Here is a 19,918-nt window from a genome sequence, read left to right on the forward strand (position 1 = left end):
GTCAGAGAACTCAACACTAGGTTCGTAAGCATGTGAATCACACCTAGCACTTATATGGGTGCTAGGGATTTGAACTCAGGTCCTTTGCTTTCATAAAAAGTGCCCTTACCACTGAGCTGTCTCCTCAGCCCCATACTACTACTTTTAAAAAAGAAGACTAGATGTTGCTGTGTAGCTCTGGCTGGCCTGGAACTTGGTGTGTAAACCAATGTGGCTTTTTTTGTTTTTGTTTTGTTTTTTGAAATAGCTTTGGATGTCCTGGACTCACTTTGTACACCAGGCTGGCCTCGAACTCACAGTAATCCACCTGCTTCTGCCTCCTGAGTGCTGGGATTACAGGCGTGCGCCACCATGCCCAGCCAGTGTGGCCTAACACAGAGATCCACTTGCCTCTTAGAGGTATGTGTCAGTGCACCCAGCAGCTCGCTATTACTTAAGGAGTTTTCACAAAGGTAATTTTTTTTCATTTGGTTCAGGCTTCTAATACAAATTTAAAGGCATTCTTACTTTTCTCATGGAGATCATCCGTTAATTTTGTACCTTTTCTTTTTTCAAAAAGATTTATTTATTTATTTGAATGCTCTGTCTATATGTACACCTGCAGGAGCAGCCAGTGCTCTTAACCGCTGAGCCATCTCTCCAGCCCTAATTTTGTACCATTTCTTGATGAATTGATCCTTTACATTGAACTTGTCCCTTGGTGCTCTGTCACATGGCTAATCCCCCTAGACCAGTTCTACAGTTTATAATCCCTAATTTTTTTCTTTAGTATCAATTTGATTTTTGCTATAGGATATTTTCACTGGATGACTTTTATTTCCAGAATATGTTCATTTGTCACTCTTGTTAGTTACTATATAATCCCAGCTTTCTCCTTTGATATTAAAAAAATGCTTTAAAAAATTTATGGGGTGTGTGTGTCTGTGTGTCTGTGTCTGGGTTTGTACAATTGAATCCAGTGTGCTCATGGAGGCCAGATGAGGGTGATAGATCCCTTGGAGCTGGAGTTAAAGGCTTTGTGAGCCACCTGCTGTGGGTGCTGGAAACCAAACTGCAGGAACAGTAAGTGCTTTTAACCGCTGAGCCTTTTCCAGCTCTGATGCTTCACCTTTTTCTTTTTAAATGATTCTATGTCCTTCCAATTCTTTTTTTGTTTTCTTAAGATTTATTTATTTATGTAAAAAGTGTTCTGCCTGCGTGTACACCTTCATGCTAGAAGAGGACATCCGATCACATCACAGATGGCTGTGAACCACTGTGTGGTTGCTGGGAATTAACTCAGGACCTCTGGAAGACCAGGCGGTGCTCTTAACCACTGAGCCATCTCCCTAGCCTTGATGTTTCGCCTTTTTTGAGATTTGTTTCAATATTGTAAGAATGATCTTTTGTCCGAAGAATAAAGGTTTTTCCTGCAGTCATGCCCTGTTTGCTTGAGTTCTTCACTTTAAAGATAAAGGCTGTTTGTAGGATAATGAGTTCCCTCCTTTTTTGGAAGGTTTTGTGGCACTTGGACATCTTCCGCCGTAGCTTTCGGCAGCTTACGACTCACAAGTGCATGGGTGATTCCTGCATCTTCTGCGCTCTTAAGGTAAGCTCCTGAAAGCATTTTAATTACTGTTGTTACTACTGAGGGGATTTGGTTAATTAGGGCAATTTTAAAAAAGATTTATTTTTTTATTATTATGTATACAATGTTCTGCCTGCATGTACACCTACACACCTGGGGAGGACCCCACATCTCATTATAGATGGTTGTGAGCCACCATGTGGTTGCTGGGAATTGAACTCAGGACCTTTGGAAGAACAGTCAGTGCTCTTAACCTCTGAGCTAACCCCAGGCTCGTAATCAGGACAATTCTTAAGAATTTGTTACTGAATTATCTTTCTGCAATTTATAGCAGAAATTAGTGTGAGTGTTTTATTTTGAAGTATTGTTATGCAGTTTGGTATGCCATTCTGCTCCAGTTTGCCAAGAGTTGTAATTACTTCCAAAACTAGTTTTGAATTTTCTTTCTTTCTTTTTTTTTTTTCTTCCTGAGACAGGGTTTCTCTGTGTAACAGCTTTAGCTGTCCTGGAACTCACAGAGATCCACCTGCCTCTGCCTCTCAAATGCTGGGATTAAAGGCGTGCACAATCACCGCCCAGCCGAATTTTCCTTTTGAAAGAACAGTTTTTTTGTTTTTTTGATTTTTTTTTGTTTTGTTTTTGGTTTTTGGTTTTTCAAGACAGGGGTTCTCTGTGTAGCCTTGGCTGTCCTGGACTCACTTTGTAGACCAGGCTGGCCTGGAATGCACAGCGAGCCACCTGCCTCTGCCTCCTGAGTGCTGGGATTAAAGGTGTGCGCCACCACTGCTTGGCTGAAAAACAGGAATCAACTATTATTTGTTAAAACTAAATTTAGGAAATTTATTGTTTCATGATGCTTTCCATTAGATTTTCAAAAATTAATTTTATTTGTTTTGTGTAAGTATGTGCCATTGACACTTGTGTGGAGGTCAGAGAACAACTTCTTTATTTTTTATTTTTTTATTTTTTTGACAAAGGGTTTCTCTGTGTAGCCTTGGCTGTTCTGGAGTCTTTGTAGACCAGGCTGGCCTTGAACTCACAGAGACCCATCTTTGCTTCACTGAGTGCTGGGATTACAGGTGTGAGCCACCACTACCTGGCTTCATTATTTTTCCCTATCTCATATTTTCATGCTCTGAGTAAAATCTGGTCATTTGTATAGAGACAAAGAATATGAGAGAGATTTGACAGAGAAGGAAACCAAGGTCCTTGGTTGGAGCCATGTCCTTGACCAGCATAAAACTCTCCTGTGTTTTTAGTTCAGGTATGCAATATATTGGTTGTATTTGTATCAATCTGTAGCTTCCATCTGAGTTCAGAGCAAGATTCCAAGGTCATTATTTTGTTTATGAAGGCTGAATTTTGTTGTTTTGTTTTGTTTTTCTGAGACAGAGTTTCCTTGTGTAATAGCCCTGGCTGTCTGGAACTAGGTTTGTAGACTGGGCTAGCCTCAAACTCATCTCCTGCGTGCAGGCATTAAAGACATTCAGCACCACAGCCGCCTGAAGGTTGACTTCTTAGTTTTTCATCACTGCCTCAATATGATCATTATATATTTATTTTAGTTGCCTTTTAGCTTAAAGTAGAAACTGTGAGCTGAATAGTCTTGAATTTTCTAACTTTCACTGGTTATATGCAATAATTGACAACTTTTTTTTTTTAAGGTAGGTTCTTATGTGGTCAGAATTAGTCTAAACTGGCCTTGAACTTGCTACTTTGCTGAGAATGATTCTTTTGAGTCCACCTCCTATGTATGCTGGAATTACAAGCATATACTACTAAGCCCAGTTTCCTCTGATGCTGGGGTCAAACTCAGGGCTCTGTGCTTGCCCGGCAAGCACTTTACCAACTGAACTACATTGTTTTGGAAGCATTTTGTCTTTTTGTTTTATTTTGGTTTTGTTGTTTTATATTTACCTGTCTGGTCTTGGGTTTGCTATGTAGCCTAGGCTGGCTTTGATCTTGCTTGTGATTCTTCTACCTTAGTCCCCAAGTTCTGGCCTCGCTACCGCGATGGGATCTGTGGAGGAGGTAAAGGAATCTTCTGAGCTTTGTGGCATTTGAGCCACAGATAATTTTTTCTGTATTTTACTTAGAACCACTATAACTTGTAACAAAACAGATTATAAATAATGGAGGTGTGTGTATAATCAAACATATACATGTGAGAAGTTATAAAAAAATAAATTATGTGTGTGTGTGTGTGTGTGTGTTTTCAGTACAGGGTTTCTCTGTGTAGCCTTGGCTGTCCTGGACTCACTTTGTAGAACAGGCTGGCCTCAAACTCTGCTTCCTGAGTGCTGGGATTACAGGTGTGCACCACCATGTCCAGCTTTTAAATATAAAATTAAAAAAATTATTTATTTTTATTTTACGTGCATTGATGTTTTGCCTGCATATATGTCTGTATCAGATCCCCTGTACCTGGAGTTACAGAGATCATAAGCTGCCATGTGGGTTCTGGGAATTGAACCCAGGTCCCCTGGAAGAGCCGCTAGTGTTCTTAACAGCAGCGCCATCTCTCCACCCCCTTATATAATTTTAACAAACTCTTCAATAAGTTGATTGTAACATTTCCGACTAGGTCCATTAAAAAAAACTATCTAAAAAATCCTTGATATCTGTCAACTCTGATTTAAGATTGTGTTGTACTAATTACTGTTTCTTTCAAAACCCAGTCTATTCCTATCTATTATGATTAAATGATTTTTCCTGACCTAAACTGTCATCACCTGTAGCCCAGAGTCTTATTATTGTTCATGTTGGGTTAGTCTTGCACCCGCTGTCCACAGGGTATAACTTTTCTTTGGTGTTGGCGCATTCGTTTGTCCCTGTTCTGGGAGGAAATCCGTCCTCTGTACTTAGTTAAATGCTGCAGAGATTTTATTCTTCTTCCAGGGATTGTCCTAGAGGTTTTTCAGTGCCAGCACGTAGGACAGAGGACTTTTTGTTATAGGCAAAGAGGAATGTTGCTTTGATTGACTAAATTAAATTTTTTCAATTAGTGATTTTTAAAAAAGCATCCTATGACATAGCATAAAATCTGGAGGATGGTGCCTAGTGGAGGTGGGCGTGATAGGAGGAGTAGGTTTTGTATTATGGGATGTCTTAGAACGTCTTTACTTAGAGAGCAGTCAGACTGCCTAGCTGGGGCAAATTAGAGATTATAGGGGGGAAATATCTTTTGAGTTCCTTTTGAGTACTGAAAGATTAGCACAGGATCGTTATTCCTCGTTTTTTCTAGCCTATAGAAATGGAGTTGGTTTTTTTTTTTCTTTCATTTTTTCATTATCCTTCATGGCCAATATCAGAGAGTAAATCTATTAGTCTACATGAGTTAAAGCAGGAAATTAGATTTCCAGTATGCTTCCTAGACATTTTAGCTAGTAAATAAAAGTCTACACATAAGAAGGTAGGTCGTAGCTTGTGTTTAGCGTCCTCTTGATTACCTATGGACAGCAGCAGAGTTGTGTGGTCCTTCGTCCTGTTTGTTCCTAGGTCCTCCTTGGCTGTGGGTGTTCTAACTGTCTTCAGCTGATTTTACCATTGAGGTAGTTGGGATAATTTAAGCTGACTCCTTCATCCTTTTTAAAATTTGGAGTTCAGATTGTATGTTAGTCAAGTAGAATGTGACTACAAGTAGCAAGCGTGGTCAAGGCTGTTCTTTCCAGAATTTATGGCCGTCTGAAGCTTTTTGCAGACTGAGAATCCTTGTGCACATCATAAGAACTCTTTACTTGTCCCAATGCAGTAAGTGGGTAAGGTATTGATTCCAATAATGTTGGTAATTTGTGACGCCCCTCGCTTTTGTTATGACAAAGTTAGTAAACTAACCATTGAACTGTATAAAATATCAGTATCAGTTTATGATTTCTCAGTAAGGGCAACACTGTGTTCTGGCCCATATTTGTCTGTGTTCATTGTTTTGAAGTCCGATGTTTTTGCCTCTTTCTACCTCTGTCCGTGTATGTATGGAAATGCTATCAGCATAGCAGCAGACATAAGTGTGGTAAGTAACTTCTGTGATTCTAAGACCAGAAGAATGGGTTAGCAATTGAATATAAATAAAAGGTTAAACTTACCAGTAGATGTGATAGTGATAACAAAAGATGAAGTAATATATGTGGATACTTGTCTAATTAAGAAGTCTAGAAGGAGCTCTTTCTAGTTATAAAGGGAGAGACTCCCAAGGAAGACAATAACCAGTTGTTCTCTGTGTTCCCTAAAGTTGGATCCAATATTTTTATAGTTGGGCCTGATGGTACATGCGTGTAACTCCAGCACTCGGAGGCTTAGGAAGGAACATTGCTGTGAGTTTCAGGCCAGCTTGGTTGGAAGTTATCTTGGGTTACATAGCAGAAAGACGCCCCCCCCCCCAGAAGCTTTATTAAACTGTATGGTTATCTGATGGTATTAAGGCATTATCATTACCTTGTATAGAGGATGGCATAGGCAATTTTTAAACAAAAAGTTCTTACTTTTTAGAGTTAAAATTTGGAATATTATGTATAGGTGGAAAATATGTCACGTGCCTCAAATGATCTGGGAGTAGGATAAATACACAGAATCGACATAAAGGGAATTAAATCAGTCACAAACTGGCAGTTGTTGAGTTGGATTATGGATACATGGAAGCTGGCCATGCTATTCTGTCTGTTTTGATGTAGTTAAGATTTTTCTATAACAAAATGAGAAATCTTTTGTTGCCTGTAGGATGCTACAAGGTTAAATATATAAATGACCTTGCCCTGTCTTGAAGATATTGCAGCATTCTTTTACCACATAAAACCAATGAAAGGATTTTTTCCCCAACCATTAACATATCTCAAAAATTAACTCCTTTACTCTCAGAGGCTTATATTTACAGACGACATTGTTTACATTTAGGTTCTTTGATTTCCAGAAGGCATAGGGGGAAAATGATCATGAGAGTGGAAATACTAAATAAATTAGGAAGCCCCGATCAGAACAGGAGTCTTGAAGGAACTGAGCAAATGTCAGGCAGGCGATAGTGTGGGACACCTTTGTGAAGTTATTGTTGGATGCCCGTGGAAGATGAGAGTTGGACATTCTAATACTTTGGGCCCTTAAAGTACTGGAATCAGAACATTTTCTTTTTGAACCTTACTGGCTCTAATATTTAAGAATAATTTATATGTAAAAGTAGGCTATTCTGAGATAGAAATAAAAAGCTCTTTTCTGGGGCTGGAAAGATAGCATAGAGGTTATGAACATTGACTGTTCTTCTAAAGGTCCCAAGTTCAAGTCCCAGCAACCATATGGTGGCTCACAACCATCTATAATGAGATCTGATGCCCTCTTCTGACCTGCAGGTGTACATGCAGGCAGAGCACTGTATAATAAATAAATAAATAAATAAATAATTTTTAAAGAAGCGCTTTTCTGCTCCAAGGCAAGGGTGTGTGTTTGTGTTTGTTTGTTTATTTATTTATTTTGTGGGAGGAGAGACTTAAGGAACAGCTACATAGTAGCCAGAACACAAAAATGGTCTGTCTTTTTTTTTTTTTTTTTTTTTTTTCAAGACAGGATCTTTCTGTGTAGCCTTGGCCATCCTGGACTCACTTTGTAGATCAGGCTGGCCTGGAACTCACAGCGATCCTCCTGCCTCTGCCTCCCGAGTGCTGGGATTAAAGGCGTGCACCACCACGCCCGGCTCAAAATGGTCTGTCTTTATGGTGCTTCTATCTTACGTACATGGCTTTTGTTAATGCAAATAATGATGTGCTCACATGGACGGAGTTGCCTGCTGCTTGATCCAAGAGCGGCGGGTGGGGAAGCGCCTGCTTCTTGCCATTAAAGTCTTGTTGCTTTTGTGCTGCGTCCAAGCTAACAGATACAAAGTCATTTACTATTTCAGGAGTGAACAGGACCTTTAGTTTCCTCCTGTTAGGGAGCAGAGACAGAAACCTGAAAGGTGTTGGGCTTTTTTTTTTTTTTTTCCTTATCAAAATGGAATTGTTAGGAACTCACAAGGAAAGATGGTTCCTAGGTTTGAGTTCTTTATGTCCTTTCTCTCTCCCTGCTGTAGAATTCAGAAATTGGAATAATACCAGTTTTTGTTCCTTATTGGTACTGCCACCTGTTCTTACTGCTGAACTAAATGTTCTTGGCTTTCTTTGGCGTGAACAGGATCTCCCTCTGGGAAAGGTGGGAGGAGGGTGAAAAAGAGAGCGGGAGGAGGCCGTCCCAGCCGTGCTCACGTGAGAGGGGCACACAGGGTTAGTGTGCTGCCCGAACAGAGGAGCTTTGTGCTTCAGCTTCGCCAAGAGTTACAGTGCCACAGATGGACGCTAGGAAGGCTTAGGCTGCTCACCCCAAATACAACTCTTCCTAGCGATAGCAAAGCAAGACTGCTGTTAATTAAAGTAAGAAAATAAAGAGGATTCAGTCAAAGGCTGTTTGAAATACATTCCTTTACTCCCTGTGGATGGGGAAGGCTGCCTATAATTAACTAAGGGACGCGAAAAGAGTACAGCATGGAGACACTGATGCTGCTGAGTACAAGAGCCAGGTCTGTTGTTGCCCAGACCCTGATTACTTTAAGTCATGGGGAACTGCTTTTCTTTTCTTTTTCAACTTATTTATTTTTGAGATTGGCCCAGGCTGGCCTCAAATTCATGGCAGTCCTACGATACCAGCCTCTTTAGTTCTAGAGTGATACACAGCAGCCACCACATTAGGCCTAAGTGACTTGCTGGGTTTTCTTACCGTTCCGCTAAGCGTGGGGGGAATGAGCTTCAGGAGGAAGGCTTGAGGAGGGTGCTTAATTTCCACGGAAACTGAACCAAAGACTAAACGGGTTGAAGTGTGTAAATGTCTAATTTGTACAGATTATTTGTATTTGTTCTAGAAATACTTCCCTGGCCATTTTTAGGATTAGTTTTAGAAGCTTGGGAGCTGTCTCAGACAGTAATTTTTGCTGCTTAAGCAGGAGGACCTGAGTTTGGATCCCCAGCACCCTCTTAAAAAGCCGTTCATGGAGCTAGGCGTGGTGGCGCACGCCTGTAAGCCCAGCACTCGGGAGGCAGAGGCAGGCAGATCGCTGTGAGTTTGAGGCCAGCCTGGTCTACAAAGTGAGTCCAGGACAGCCAGGGCTACATAGAGAAACCCTGTCTCAAACCTCCCCCCCCCCACAAAAAAGAAAAAAAATCCAGTCATGGTAGTAAATGCCTGTAATCCCAGTGTGAGAGGCGGACGCAGGATGGTCCCTGCGGGCTAGACTGGCCAGACAGTCTAGCTGAATCTCTGAGTTCCAGGTTCCGTGAGTGAGATGCCCTGGCTCAGTGAAAATTAAGATGGAGAGCAATTGAGGTTATCAGACCTCTGGCCTCCATATGCACACATGAGCCTGCACACAGGCCGGAATGCAGAACAGCTCAGACTCCAAACAAACAGAGGCTCAAACTTCATGGGCCTTTGGTTTGGAGGTGGAGTTTTTGTCAGCAGTGTACCTTATCAGTAACAGTTGAGATTAGCCAGCTGGTGATGACAAATCTTGCCAAACTGGGTGACACTTCCCCGCACAAATCACCAGCTGTCAGGCTCGTGCTGCCATGTGGTCACAGTAGGAGTCGTTGTCCCCTGCCCCTCCCCCGTGTCTCTTCGTTCCCACAAACCCTCAGTGTGTAGGATGGACAGACATCCATTGTCTGACTACGGCCTGTGTCTGCTCTTGGTCTAGTTTAAGTGCTTTCGCATAGGCACACTCTTTCTTCAGCCACCAATTACGGAGCAGCCCGCTATGCTTTACCTAACTTAACAATAGACTTGTAAGTAGATCCAAATCGCTCCAAAATAACTTGGAATAATTATAGTAGATTTCTCTCATAATGTATTAAGTAATACTGAGTATGTATTGCTGACCCTAGCTCCTCTATAACATATAGAATCACCTGTAGGGAAATGAAAATTACACGGTGGTCTGTGCTTGAGTGGCTTCAGAACATTTAACATGGTTGAAGAGAAAAGATGCCAGTGAGAGGGTGAAATGAGAAAAATGACTTTAACTTGAAAAAATTTATTTTTATTTTATGTTCCTTGGTCTTTTGCCTGAAAGTGTGTGTGTGTGAGGGTGTCAGAAGCTCTTGAGCTGCATCTACAGAAGTTGTGAGTGCTGGAATTGAACCTGGGTCCACTGGAAGAACAACCAGTGCTGTTGACCGTCTTTCCAGCCCTATTTTTATTTGTTTTTGAGGCAGGGTTTCTCTGTGTAGCCTTGGCTGTCCTGGACTTCAAACTCACAGAGATCCGTCTGCCTCTGGGCTGACAGGCGTGCGCCACCTCACCCAGCTTCTCCAGCTCAATTTTGTTTTTGTTTTTTTGCAACAGGGTTTCTCTGTTACACAGAACTCTGGCTGTTCTGGACTCTCTGTAGACCAGGCTGGCCTTGAATTAATAAGTAATAAAAAAAAATAGATCTTAAAGAAAAGAAAAGAGTGAGTTCCAGGACAGCCAAGACAATACAAAGAAACTCTGTTTTCAAAAATGAGGGAAATTGGGAGCTGGAGAGATGGCTCAGAGGTTAAGAGCATTAGCTGCTCTTCCAAAGGTCCTGAGTTCAATTACAGCAATCACATGGTGGCTCACAACCATCTATAATGAGATCTGGTGCCCTCTTCTGGCCTGCAGGTGTACATGTAGGCAAAACACTATACATAAATAAATCTTTTTAAAAAGAAAAACGACAAAAAGGAAAAGAAAAAAATTGTAAGCTCTCTTTTCCTAAAGCCCTACCATTCCCTATTTTTTCCTATGGTACTTAATTTTAATTGATTGCTTATTTTAGTTCTTCTCTATCTCTACTTCCTAGAATATAGATATGAGAAAAAATAAGTTTTGCTCTTTCAATCTTTGATATGCTCTTAGTACCTAAAATGACACTATTATATAAAAGGCAAAAGACATCCTTGTTTTAAGTAACTGAGTCAATCAATCATGTGATATGGGTAGATCTCACCAAAGGAGAATATTAAAGGAACTTTCTCCTCTCTCCTTTAAAACAAAACAAATAAAAAACAAAGCGGGGCGTGGTGGAGCATGTCTTTAATTCCAGCAGAGAAACCCTGTCTCAAGGAACAAAGCAAAACAAAAAATTATTTATTTATATTTTATGATTTGTGGTTTGTCTGCATGTGTGTCTGTGAGGGCCCAGACCCCCTGGAACTGGAGGTGCAGAGAGCTATGTGCTGTCATGTGGGTGCTGGGAATTGAACATTTAGGAGAGAGCCAGAGCTCTTAAATGGCTGAGCCATCTTTCTAGCCCCATGGAACTCATATTGTACTCTAGGCTGGCTTCAGACTCAGAGATCTGCCTGCCTCTGCCTCCGGAATGCTGGGATTAAAGGTGTGCATACCGGGCCTAGAGTTTGCAATTTAAGTTAAACTGGAGTTACTGTACTGAGAAGTGACACTTGCATAAAATTCGGCAGGAAATAAGTGACCAAGTTGCACAAAGAGAGAAAGAGTGATTCAAGTAAGGAATACAAGTAAAAAATCTCTGGGTCTAGAACATGCATCTTGGTTGTGGGACCTAGCAAGATGCCCATATGGCTGCTGTGGGTGAGTTAGAAGTAGATCCATTGGCCAAATAACATAGAATTTTCACTTTGGCCTTTTTACTGCATATTTGATGGGAAATCTTTGGAAAGTTTTCCACAAAGAATGACATTTGGTTTTATTACTTTTTTTTGTTTTGTTTTTGTTTTCTGAGGCAGGGTCTTAAGTAGCCTAGTCTTACCTTAAACATGCTATGCAGCCAAGGATTACCTTGTGCTACCTACTGTGCCTGATTGTACAATTCTGGGGACCCAACTTAGGGCTTTGCACATGTTAGGTAAGCACTCTACGAATTGAGCAATGTCCTCAACCTTATTATATATATATTTAAAAACATCTGATTATTATTTTGAACCTACTGTGTATTTCCTTGGAGACTTGGTTCAGTCAAGAATTGGTTGCAGTTGGGTTGAGAAAATGGTTAGGTGGTTCTTCTAGAGGACCCAAGCTCACTTAGTCGCCCAAAGCTACTTCAAGCATCTCACAACTGCCTGAAGCTCCAGCTTCAAGGACCTAAAACCTCCGGCCTCTGCTGGTATCACTGTACATAACCACACTCACATAATTTAAAATAATAAAAATCTTAAAAAGTAATATAAAAAAGAAATAGTTGCAATCATCCAATGCAGAGAAGAGTTGACAGCAGGTGAGGAGGTGAGCGGCGTGAAGTCTAAATGGGTTATGAGTGTGGAAGTTTAATTGACAGAGTGTGAGCGCTTCAGTCACGATTTTTAAGTCTCTTACCTGTGCACTACAAGGAAGTAACTGGACGTAAACATAATGAAGTGCTTATTTTATTACCGAAAGAGTACGTGTGGTGAGAAAAAGTTTAAAGGTGTGTACCACCACACCCAGCTGGCCTCCAATTCTTGATCTTTCTGCCTCAGCCTCTCAGGTGGTGGGGTTATGAACACAATACCTGATTTGCTATATTCTGTATCAATTTTGGAATCTTATATAGCTGAAAAATACAAAAGAAGACTAAGTTTCATAGAGAACTCATCCCAAAAAATAATTGCCAATTCATTGACACGTAGCTTACTCTTTCTAACCTGAGCACTGACTTCTTTTCTGTCTCCCAGGAAATACTGTAACTGCTGTGCGTCGTGTCCTGCGAACGGGCTCCCCTAGTGTGCCCTTGACAGCATTGCACAGAGGGGCCAGCGCTACTGCAGAGAGACTCCCCGTAGTCTGATTTTTAGTCTTTGGTTTTTAAATCACAAGCTGAATATATCTTGTTCCTATGGCTGTCAGCATAGGGATGCTAGCACGATAGACTAGGATGTGTGGAAACTCAGTAACAGCATTGTGTTTTCCTCTTGTCTCACAGGGCATCTTTAACCAGTTTCAGTGTAGCAGTGAAAAAGTGCTTCCTTCTGACACTCTCCGCAGTGCTCTGGCAAAGACTTTCCAGGATGAGCAACGCTTCCAGCTGGGAATTATGGATGATGCTGCAGAGTGCTTTGTAAGTGCTGCCCTCTTCCTCCCTTTGATAAGGAGTAGAATTGTTCATCTTCATCAAGGCCTATTTTATGATGGATTCACTAGGCTCTGGTCTCTGCATAGGAACTAGAACTTTCTCAGCCTTCTTAGAGTTCTAGAGTCTACTGCTACAATGTGAGTGTCTAGTGGCTTTATGATTTTTTTCCCTTCGGGCTTAGGGCAGTTTAATGCTTGCCACTGGGGGAAAACGTGGCTTTTACCTTCAGAGAAACCAAGGCATACTGAAGTACAAACTGTACTCCCAGAGCTTCTGATTCTGTGGTCTGGCATAATACCACAGAAAGCCAACTCTTAACAAGTACCCAGGTAATCCTGCCTGCTTTGATGGTGCTGCTCTGGAGAACCCATATTTTTTGTTATTGTTGTTTTTTGAGACAGGGTTTCTCTGTGTAGCCTTGGCTGTCCTAGACTCGCTTTGTAGACCATGCTGGTCTCGAACTCACAGTGATCCACCTGCCTCTGCCTCCCGAGTGCTCGGAATGAAAGGCGTGCGCCACCATGCCCGGCTCAGAACCCATATTTTGAACTCGTGTATCTAGTGATATTAATATGATATTCTGCATAAACAATTACATTGCTCTAGTGACTTTAATCTTTGCTCTCCCACCTCCCAAGTGCTAAATGTATGTGTCAACATGCCACAGATAATCTTTTGAGATTGGATAAATAGAACACAGGGTTTAGAAGAGTTGGGGTCATTGGCTAGTTTTCATAGTGAGTTTAAGTCTGTTTCTGTTTTCTGTTTATTTCTTTTTAAGACTTGTTCTTACAGTGGAATCCTTGCAGGACTGGAGTCCTATCTCAAAAATAAAAAAGGGGGTTGGTACAGGAATTCATGCTGAATGAAAATATGTCAAAAGTTCATTTGTTGGGATTGATAATGTAGCTCAGTTGGTGGAGTACTTGCCTAATGTGCATGTAGCCTTGACTTTAATCCCCAGTGTGTGGACCGGGCACAGCAGTGCCTACCTGTAGTTCCCTCACTCCTGAAGTGGAAGCAGGAGCTCACCGGCCTGCACAGCGAAGTCAAGCCAGCCTGGACACAGGAGACCTTATTGGGGGAAAAAAAGTTCTTGAAAAAACAAAAACAAAAAAGAAAAAGAAAAAAAAGTTATGTACTATGTGATTCCTTTTTTTTTGTTTTTGTTTGTTTGTTTGTTTTTTCGAGACAGGGTTTCTCTGTGTAGCCTTGGCTGTCCTGGACTCACTTTGTAGACCAGGCTGGCCTCGAACTCACAGTGATCCACCTGCCTCTGCCTCCCTTCCTAAAGTGCTGGGATTAAAGGCGTGCGCCACCATGTCTGGTTTCTTTAGTATTCTTTAGTATTCCTGAAGTGACAAGATGATAAGTATGGAGGCGCAGGCTAGTGGTTGCTAGGAGCAGGCTAGTGGTTGCTAGGAGTTGGAAGTGGAGATGGATAGGCGAGGCTGTAAAAAGGCGGGCAAAGGAGTTCTGTGGGGATGAAACCCTTCTGTATCTATTTTATTTAAGATTTATTTATTTAAGAGCCTGGTGTGGTGGCGCACGCCTTTAATCCCAGCACTCGGGAGGCAGAGGCAGGCGGATCGCTATGAGTTCGAGGCCAGCCTAGTCTACAAAGTGAGTCCAGGACAGCTAAGGCTACACAGAGAAACCCTGTCTCGAAAAAAAAAAAAAAAGATTTATTTATTTGTTTATTAAGTATACAGCGTTTTGCCTGCATGTAGATCTGCATGGCAGAAGAAGGTACCAGGTCTCATTATAGATGGTAGTGAGCCACCGTGTAGTTTCTGGGAATTGAACTCAGGACCTTTGGTAGAGCAGACAGTGCTCTTAACCTCTGAGTCATCTCTCTAGCCACACACCCCTTTCTGTATCTTTATCCTTTATCTCTGCTTTCCAGGAAGGTTGCTATGTCTTGGCATGAATTACTTACCAACTTGCCCACTGGCTTTTTTTTTTTAAATAAAGATTTATTTATTTATTTTTAAGTTTATGAGTGCTCTATCTGCATATGTACCTGCACACCAGAGAAGGGCATCAGATCACAGTATAGATGGTTGTGAGCCACCATGTGTGCTAAGGAATTGAACACAGGACGTTTGGAAGAACAGCCAGTGCTCTTAACGTCTGAGCCATCTCACCAGTTGCGCCCACTGGCTTTTAATTGTGCTGCTTTTGTTTTTTCCTATAAGGAAAACCTCCTGATGAGACTCCACTTCCACATTGCTGATGAAACCAAAGAGGATATATGTACTGCTCAGCACTGCATTTCTCACCAGAAATTTGCGATGACACTGTTTGAGCAGGTAAACCTCTATCTTATGTCTTAGACTTTTTCTTTCTCTTTTCTCCTCTCTCTCTCTCTCTCTCTCTCTCCCCAGTTTTTCGAGACAAGGTTTCTCTGTGTAGCCATGGCTGTCCTGGCCTTGCTTTGTAGACCTGGCTAGCCTCTAACACACAGCGATCCCTGTGCCTCTGGCTCCCCCAGTGCTGGGATCACTGGTGTGCACCACCCAGCCTGGCTTGGATTTTTTCTTTAAGAACATTTTATCTGAGGATGCGAGTTTCAAAACAAGTCCTGAGTGTGGCTGCTGAGTATTCCTTTTTCCCTCTGCCCAGTGTGTGTGTACCAGCTGTGGTGCCACTTCTGACCCACTGCCCTTCACCCAGATGGTGCATTACATCTCCACCACGTCCCTTTGGTGAGTTTTATGGAATTCTTTCTTTTTCCTTAAGATTTATTTATTTTTATTTGATGTGTATGAATGTTTTACCTGAATGTATGTTTGTACTCAGCGCTCATGCCTGGTGACTGTGGAGGTTGGAGGAGAGCTCATGGCACTGGAGTTACATACAGATAGCTGGGAGCTGCCGTGGAGGGCTAGGGACTGAGGAGCCATGGTCCTCTGGAAGAACAGCCGCTGCTCTTAACTGTCATGCAGACATTTCCCCAGCCTATTCTTAGGGAATTCTTCATTGTATTGTTAGGTGTTTCTCCAGTTGATTGGCTTTTAATTGAAGGCCACCAGACAGCATATATCCTTATTGCTGAATCTGTGTTATATTGCAGAATTTCAGAATTTGTAGGCTTACTAATTGCTAACAAAGAGGGAGGGAAAATGGGGATTCTGTGAGTTTTGGATTTGGGGACAGAGAAGCTCACTGTGTTTGTAGGCCACGAGGCTAGTCAAGACATGGGACTGCAGTATAGTGGGCAAATGAAAAATCACACGTGCCAAACATTTAATCCCAGCCCTTGGGAGGCACCCTATGTGTTGGAGGCCAGATTGGTCTGCATAGCAAGTTCCAAGACAGCCAGAAAGAATTCCACAATGAGACCCTATCTTAAAGATGGAAAGAGAAATGACTTGTGTGAGTTAGGTGTTTGTATGGATGATTTTGTTTTTTAATTTAGTCATAATTTGGTACAGCATCTACCATTACCTTTCTCCTTTCCCCATCTTGAAGTAACCAGGCTATTTGTATGCTGGAAAAGCGAGAGAAGCCTTCACCAAGTATGTTTGCTGAGCTGCTTCAGAATGCCAGCACCATGGGGGACTTACGGAACTGTCCGGTGAGTTAACTCTATGGACTTTGGGATAAGAAGGAGAACCCTGATTTGCAGCCTTGCCACAGAGCTGGTGGGAATGTTTGAACTAGGGCTGTGTATGTATTTCAGAGCAACTGTGGGGAGAGGATCCGAATCCGCCGAGTACTGATGAATGCGCCACAAATTATCACAATTGGGCTGGTTTGGGACTCAGACCATTCAGACTTGGCAGAGGATGTCATCCACAGCCTGGGCACCTGCCTTAAGCTGGGTGATGTATGTATTAGTTACCTTTATTTTGTATTGTTCAATCGCTGAACAGACAGGTATGTTCTATGTGACAGTTAATATAGCATTTGGGCAGATGCACTGTGTTTCTGTGTGCAGACTCATGAGCCTCATGTATATGCTCACATATCACTTTTGTGAGGATGGTAGAACCCTTCTAGAAAAAAATGACACACTTTTTACCTTGGTGAACAGATGGGCAGAACTTTGATATTGGTTAAAAAAAAAAATCAGTTTCTATGGGATGCTTGCTGCTTGTTTGTGCCTGGATGGTGAAGAGAAGTATATTCAACAGCAGGAGATAGGAAGGCCAAGGGACAAGCTTTCTTGGCTTTGGGAACTGAGTGAGGTGAAAGTTGGTGGCCTGAGTCCAAGAGCAGGAAATGAACTCTCTGTTGAGAAGATAATTGTATGTGAAGACTCTATAAAGAAACTACCAGCAAGGCCACTCCCTTGTAGCCCGGAAGCTTTTATTGTAGATAAGAGAGAGGGTAGACAGGGTTATCTGAGAGAGTCGGCCTTGGCTACCTCTCTGGACCGAGAGGAACAGAGAGAAAAGGCAAGGAGAGAAGCAGACTGGCAATTGCCGGGGCTGTGGGAGCAGAGACGATAGCAAAAACAGTGGGAGAGTCCTGCTAGTTACAAGGGCTTTGTTGCAGCAGGGGGAGGGCAGGTTAGCTGGGGCAGCCTGGGAACTAGCGCAGGGCTCTGATCTGTTGGAAGCTTGTTCAAGTTAACAGAGAACTAATGCCCACTCTGGAGACTGGAGGGCTGTAGGAGTGGACAGCAAAGTAGTGACTTTCCCCTGGCAAGTAGAACTTCACTTCACAAGGTTCCCGAGGAATGCTGAGTGTTACCAGGTTGGAGTCCAGCCTGAGCTGAGCCCAGATCACTATTTTGTGGTGTTAGGCCCTGGCAGTAATGACATAGATTTAGATGATAATTTAGCAGCTTAGGGGTTTTCTGTGGGTTTATTTTGGAGAATGGGAAAAAAATGTGAGAGTAGATCTCATTTTTATCAGCTCTGTGTCCTAAGGTAGGGACAGGCAGTGCTTTCCTTCAGTTCAAGGAGAACCAGAAAGTCTGGTTTCCTTTGTGCTGGTTTCTGTCGGGGATAGTCCTGTGACTAAGGCAAGTCTTTTCTTTTAAATAGCCACTCTTGAGAGTAAATGGTCTGGTGTTACATTTTGGGTCTCCTTCTCAAGAAATCTAACTGGAGTAGGTTGTGCACAGAAAAATCTTAAAGTAGGGTTTGTTTTTGTAGTCCATACACTCTGTATTAGTTCTGTCTTTTTTTTTTTTTCCCGAGACAGGGTTTCTCTGTGTAGCCTTGGCTGTCTTGAACTCAAAGGGATCCACCTACCTTTGCCTCCTGAGTACTGGAATTCAAGGCGTGAGCCGCTGCCACTGCCACCCCCCCCCCCCCCCCCCCGCCACCCCCGCCCAGCCTGCCCTTGAGCTCTTAATCCTCTTGCCTCCACCCTCCTTACACAATTTATAGGCGACAAAGCATTACAGGTGTGTGCCGTCACACCTGGCTTTGACTTAATTGTTCCGATTACTTTCTCAGCTAGGTAAATGCTTAGGTCAGAGTCCCTCCACTCAAGTATTCGTTTGTCTCCTAGCACTCGGGACAGAGCTGAGTACCTGTAAATTGAAAAAAGTTGAAACTCGAGAGCCGTTTTTTGTTTGTTTTGAAATTGTTCTTGCTTCTCTTATGCCTCAGAAAGAAAATAATTTTTGAGCTGACTATGTAGCCCAGGCTGACTTCAGGCTTATGCCCCTCCTGCCTTAGCCTGCCCGTGCTGGGATGGTAGGCATGTGCTGCCATGGGTAGCTTTCCAGCTCATTTCTAATGAAGAATCTAGACTAGCAAAAATATCTCAGCTTGAGGGAGAAGCAAGACACTATCTTCATTAAATGGTGCTGGCCGCTGGACACAGCAGTACACATCTGTAGCCGCAGCCCTCGGAGATAGAGGAGGATCAGGAGTTCAGGCTCATCCTTAACTATACAGCGAGCTCAGGGCCAGCCTGGGCTACATGAGGCTCCATCTCAGTAAAACAACCAGGAGGAGCTAGCTGTGGTATCTCATGCCTATAGTCTTGGCACTCAGAAGGCTGGGGCTTAAGCATTGCCATGTGTTTGAGGCCAGCCTGGCCTACGTAGTGAGGACCACCAGCCAGGGCTACATAGTATGTGGCCTGATTTTGGGGTGTGGGAGAAGGAAGAGAAACGTTGCTGGAGTCTGCTGCGGGAGTATGGTAGATGGGTGGCTTATGTGATGGAAACGCCCTGCTCTTTTCCTTCCCGTAGCTGTTTTTCAGAGTGACAGACGACCGGGCCAAGCAGTCTGAACTATACTTAGTGGGAATGATCTGTTACTATGGCAAGCACTATTCTACATTCTTTTTTCAAACAAAGATCCGAAAATGGATGTATTTTGATGATGCGCATGTCAAAGAGGTAAGACTATGCAAGAATTTTGAAGTATTTGGTGACTGAAATAAAAAAATATATAGCATAATACATAGCATGTCCACCTTCGTGAGATTTTATGCATATTTCATCACTGAGTTGATGTTTCACAGAAACAGAACTAATTGTTCATTGTTCTTTTCTCTGATTGTATGTAATGCTTTCTTAAAAAACAGGTTTAATAGAAAGTCATTAAGTTTAGACTTAGGATCTTTCCCCCCCTTTCCTTTTTTTCCCTACCTAATTCTTGTAAGAAAGCCACACTAGGAAAGGAATTATGTTTTGAATTATGGATATGAGGGTCATTGTCATATTCTTCTGGTGTTTCTGGTTCAGATTGGTCCAAAATGGAAGGATGTGGTAACCAAATGCATCAAAGGGCATTATCAGCCCTTGCTGCTGCTTTATGCAGATCCCCAGGGCACCCCAGTGTCCTGCCAGGACCTACCTCCCCAGGCTCAGTTCCTGTCTTACACCAAGACATGCTATGACAGTGAAGACTCAGGTGAGTAGTCCAACCCTCCCCCATACAGTTAGACAGTTGGGGCTCCTACAAGTTTAGTTCATAGCTATTATAGTAAGAAAGAAATGCCAACTTGTGCACAGGCTGATTAGCATCCAGCTTTGTTTTCTTCATCTTGATTCCAAGAGTCAGCTGGTCCAAATCACAAGTGAGAAGGCAACTATGTTTTCTTGCATTTAGATACTGAAATAAAATTATAAGGGGTACCTCAGTGGCCTTGAACATTGTTAAGGGTTATTGATTCCTATTAGCAATGTTATGGTGGCTTAAGTAAATTTTGAAAACTATATGTATTTGTTTTACTTTATGTGTGTGAGTGTTTTGCCTGTGTGTATGTTGCACTGTATTTATGCCTGGTGCCTACAGAATCCAGAAAAGGGTGTTGAATCCTCTTGAACTGGAGTTATGGATGGTTATGATCTACCTTGTGGGTGTTGGAAACTGAACCCC

General features: G+C 42.4%; 1 protein-coding gene across 15 annotated transcripts in view; it reads left to right on the forward strand.

Moving 5' to 3' along the window:
* USP54 (ubiquitin specific peptidase 54) overlaps positions 1-19,918 on the forward strand; it is an 84,465-nt gene that overhangs the window by 32,477 nt on the left and 32,070 nt on the right. For all 15 annotated transcript variants that reach the window (XR_014781696.1, XM_084794930.1, XM_084794931.1 and 12 more), the window contains 8 exons: positions 1,496-1,588; positions 12,474-12,608; positions 14,822-14,935; positions 15,249-15,331; positions 16,098-16,203; positions 16,309-16,455; positions 18,784-18,933; positions 19,282-19,450. Coding sequence is in view for 14 of the 15 variants with exons in the window: in XM_084794930.1 (XP_084651056.1) it covers positions 1,496-1,588; positions 12,474-12,608; positions 14,822-14,935; positions 15,249-15,331; positions 16,098-16,203; positions 16,309-16,455; positions 18,784-18,933; positions 19,282-19,450 (997 nt within the window). In the remaining variant the exon portion in view is untranslated. The remainder of the gene's footprint in view (positions 1-1,495; positions 1,589-12,473; positions 12,609-14,821; positions 14,936-15,248; positions 15,332-16,097; positions 16,204-16,308; positions 16,456-18,783; positions 18,934-19,281; positions 19,451-19,918) is intronic.

This window comes from Acomys minous, assembly GCF_964271855.1.
Source record: "Acomys minous genome assembly, chromosome: 9".
In the NCBI taxonomy this organism is placed as follows: domain Eukaryota; kingdom Metazoa; phylum Chordata; class Mammalia; order Rodentia; family Muridae; genus Acomys; species Acomys minous.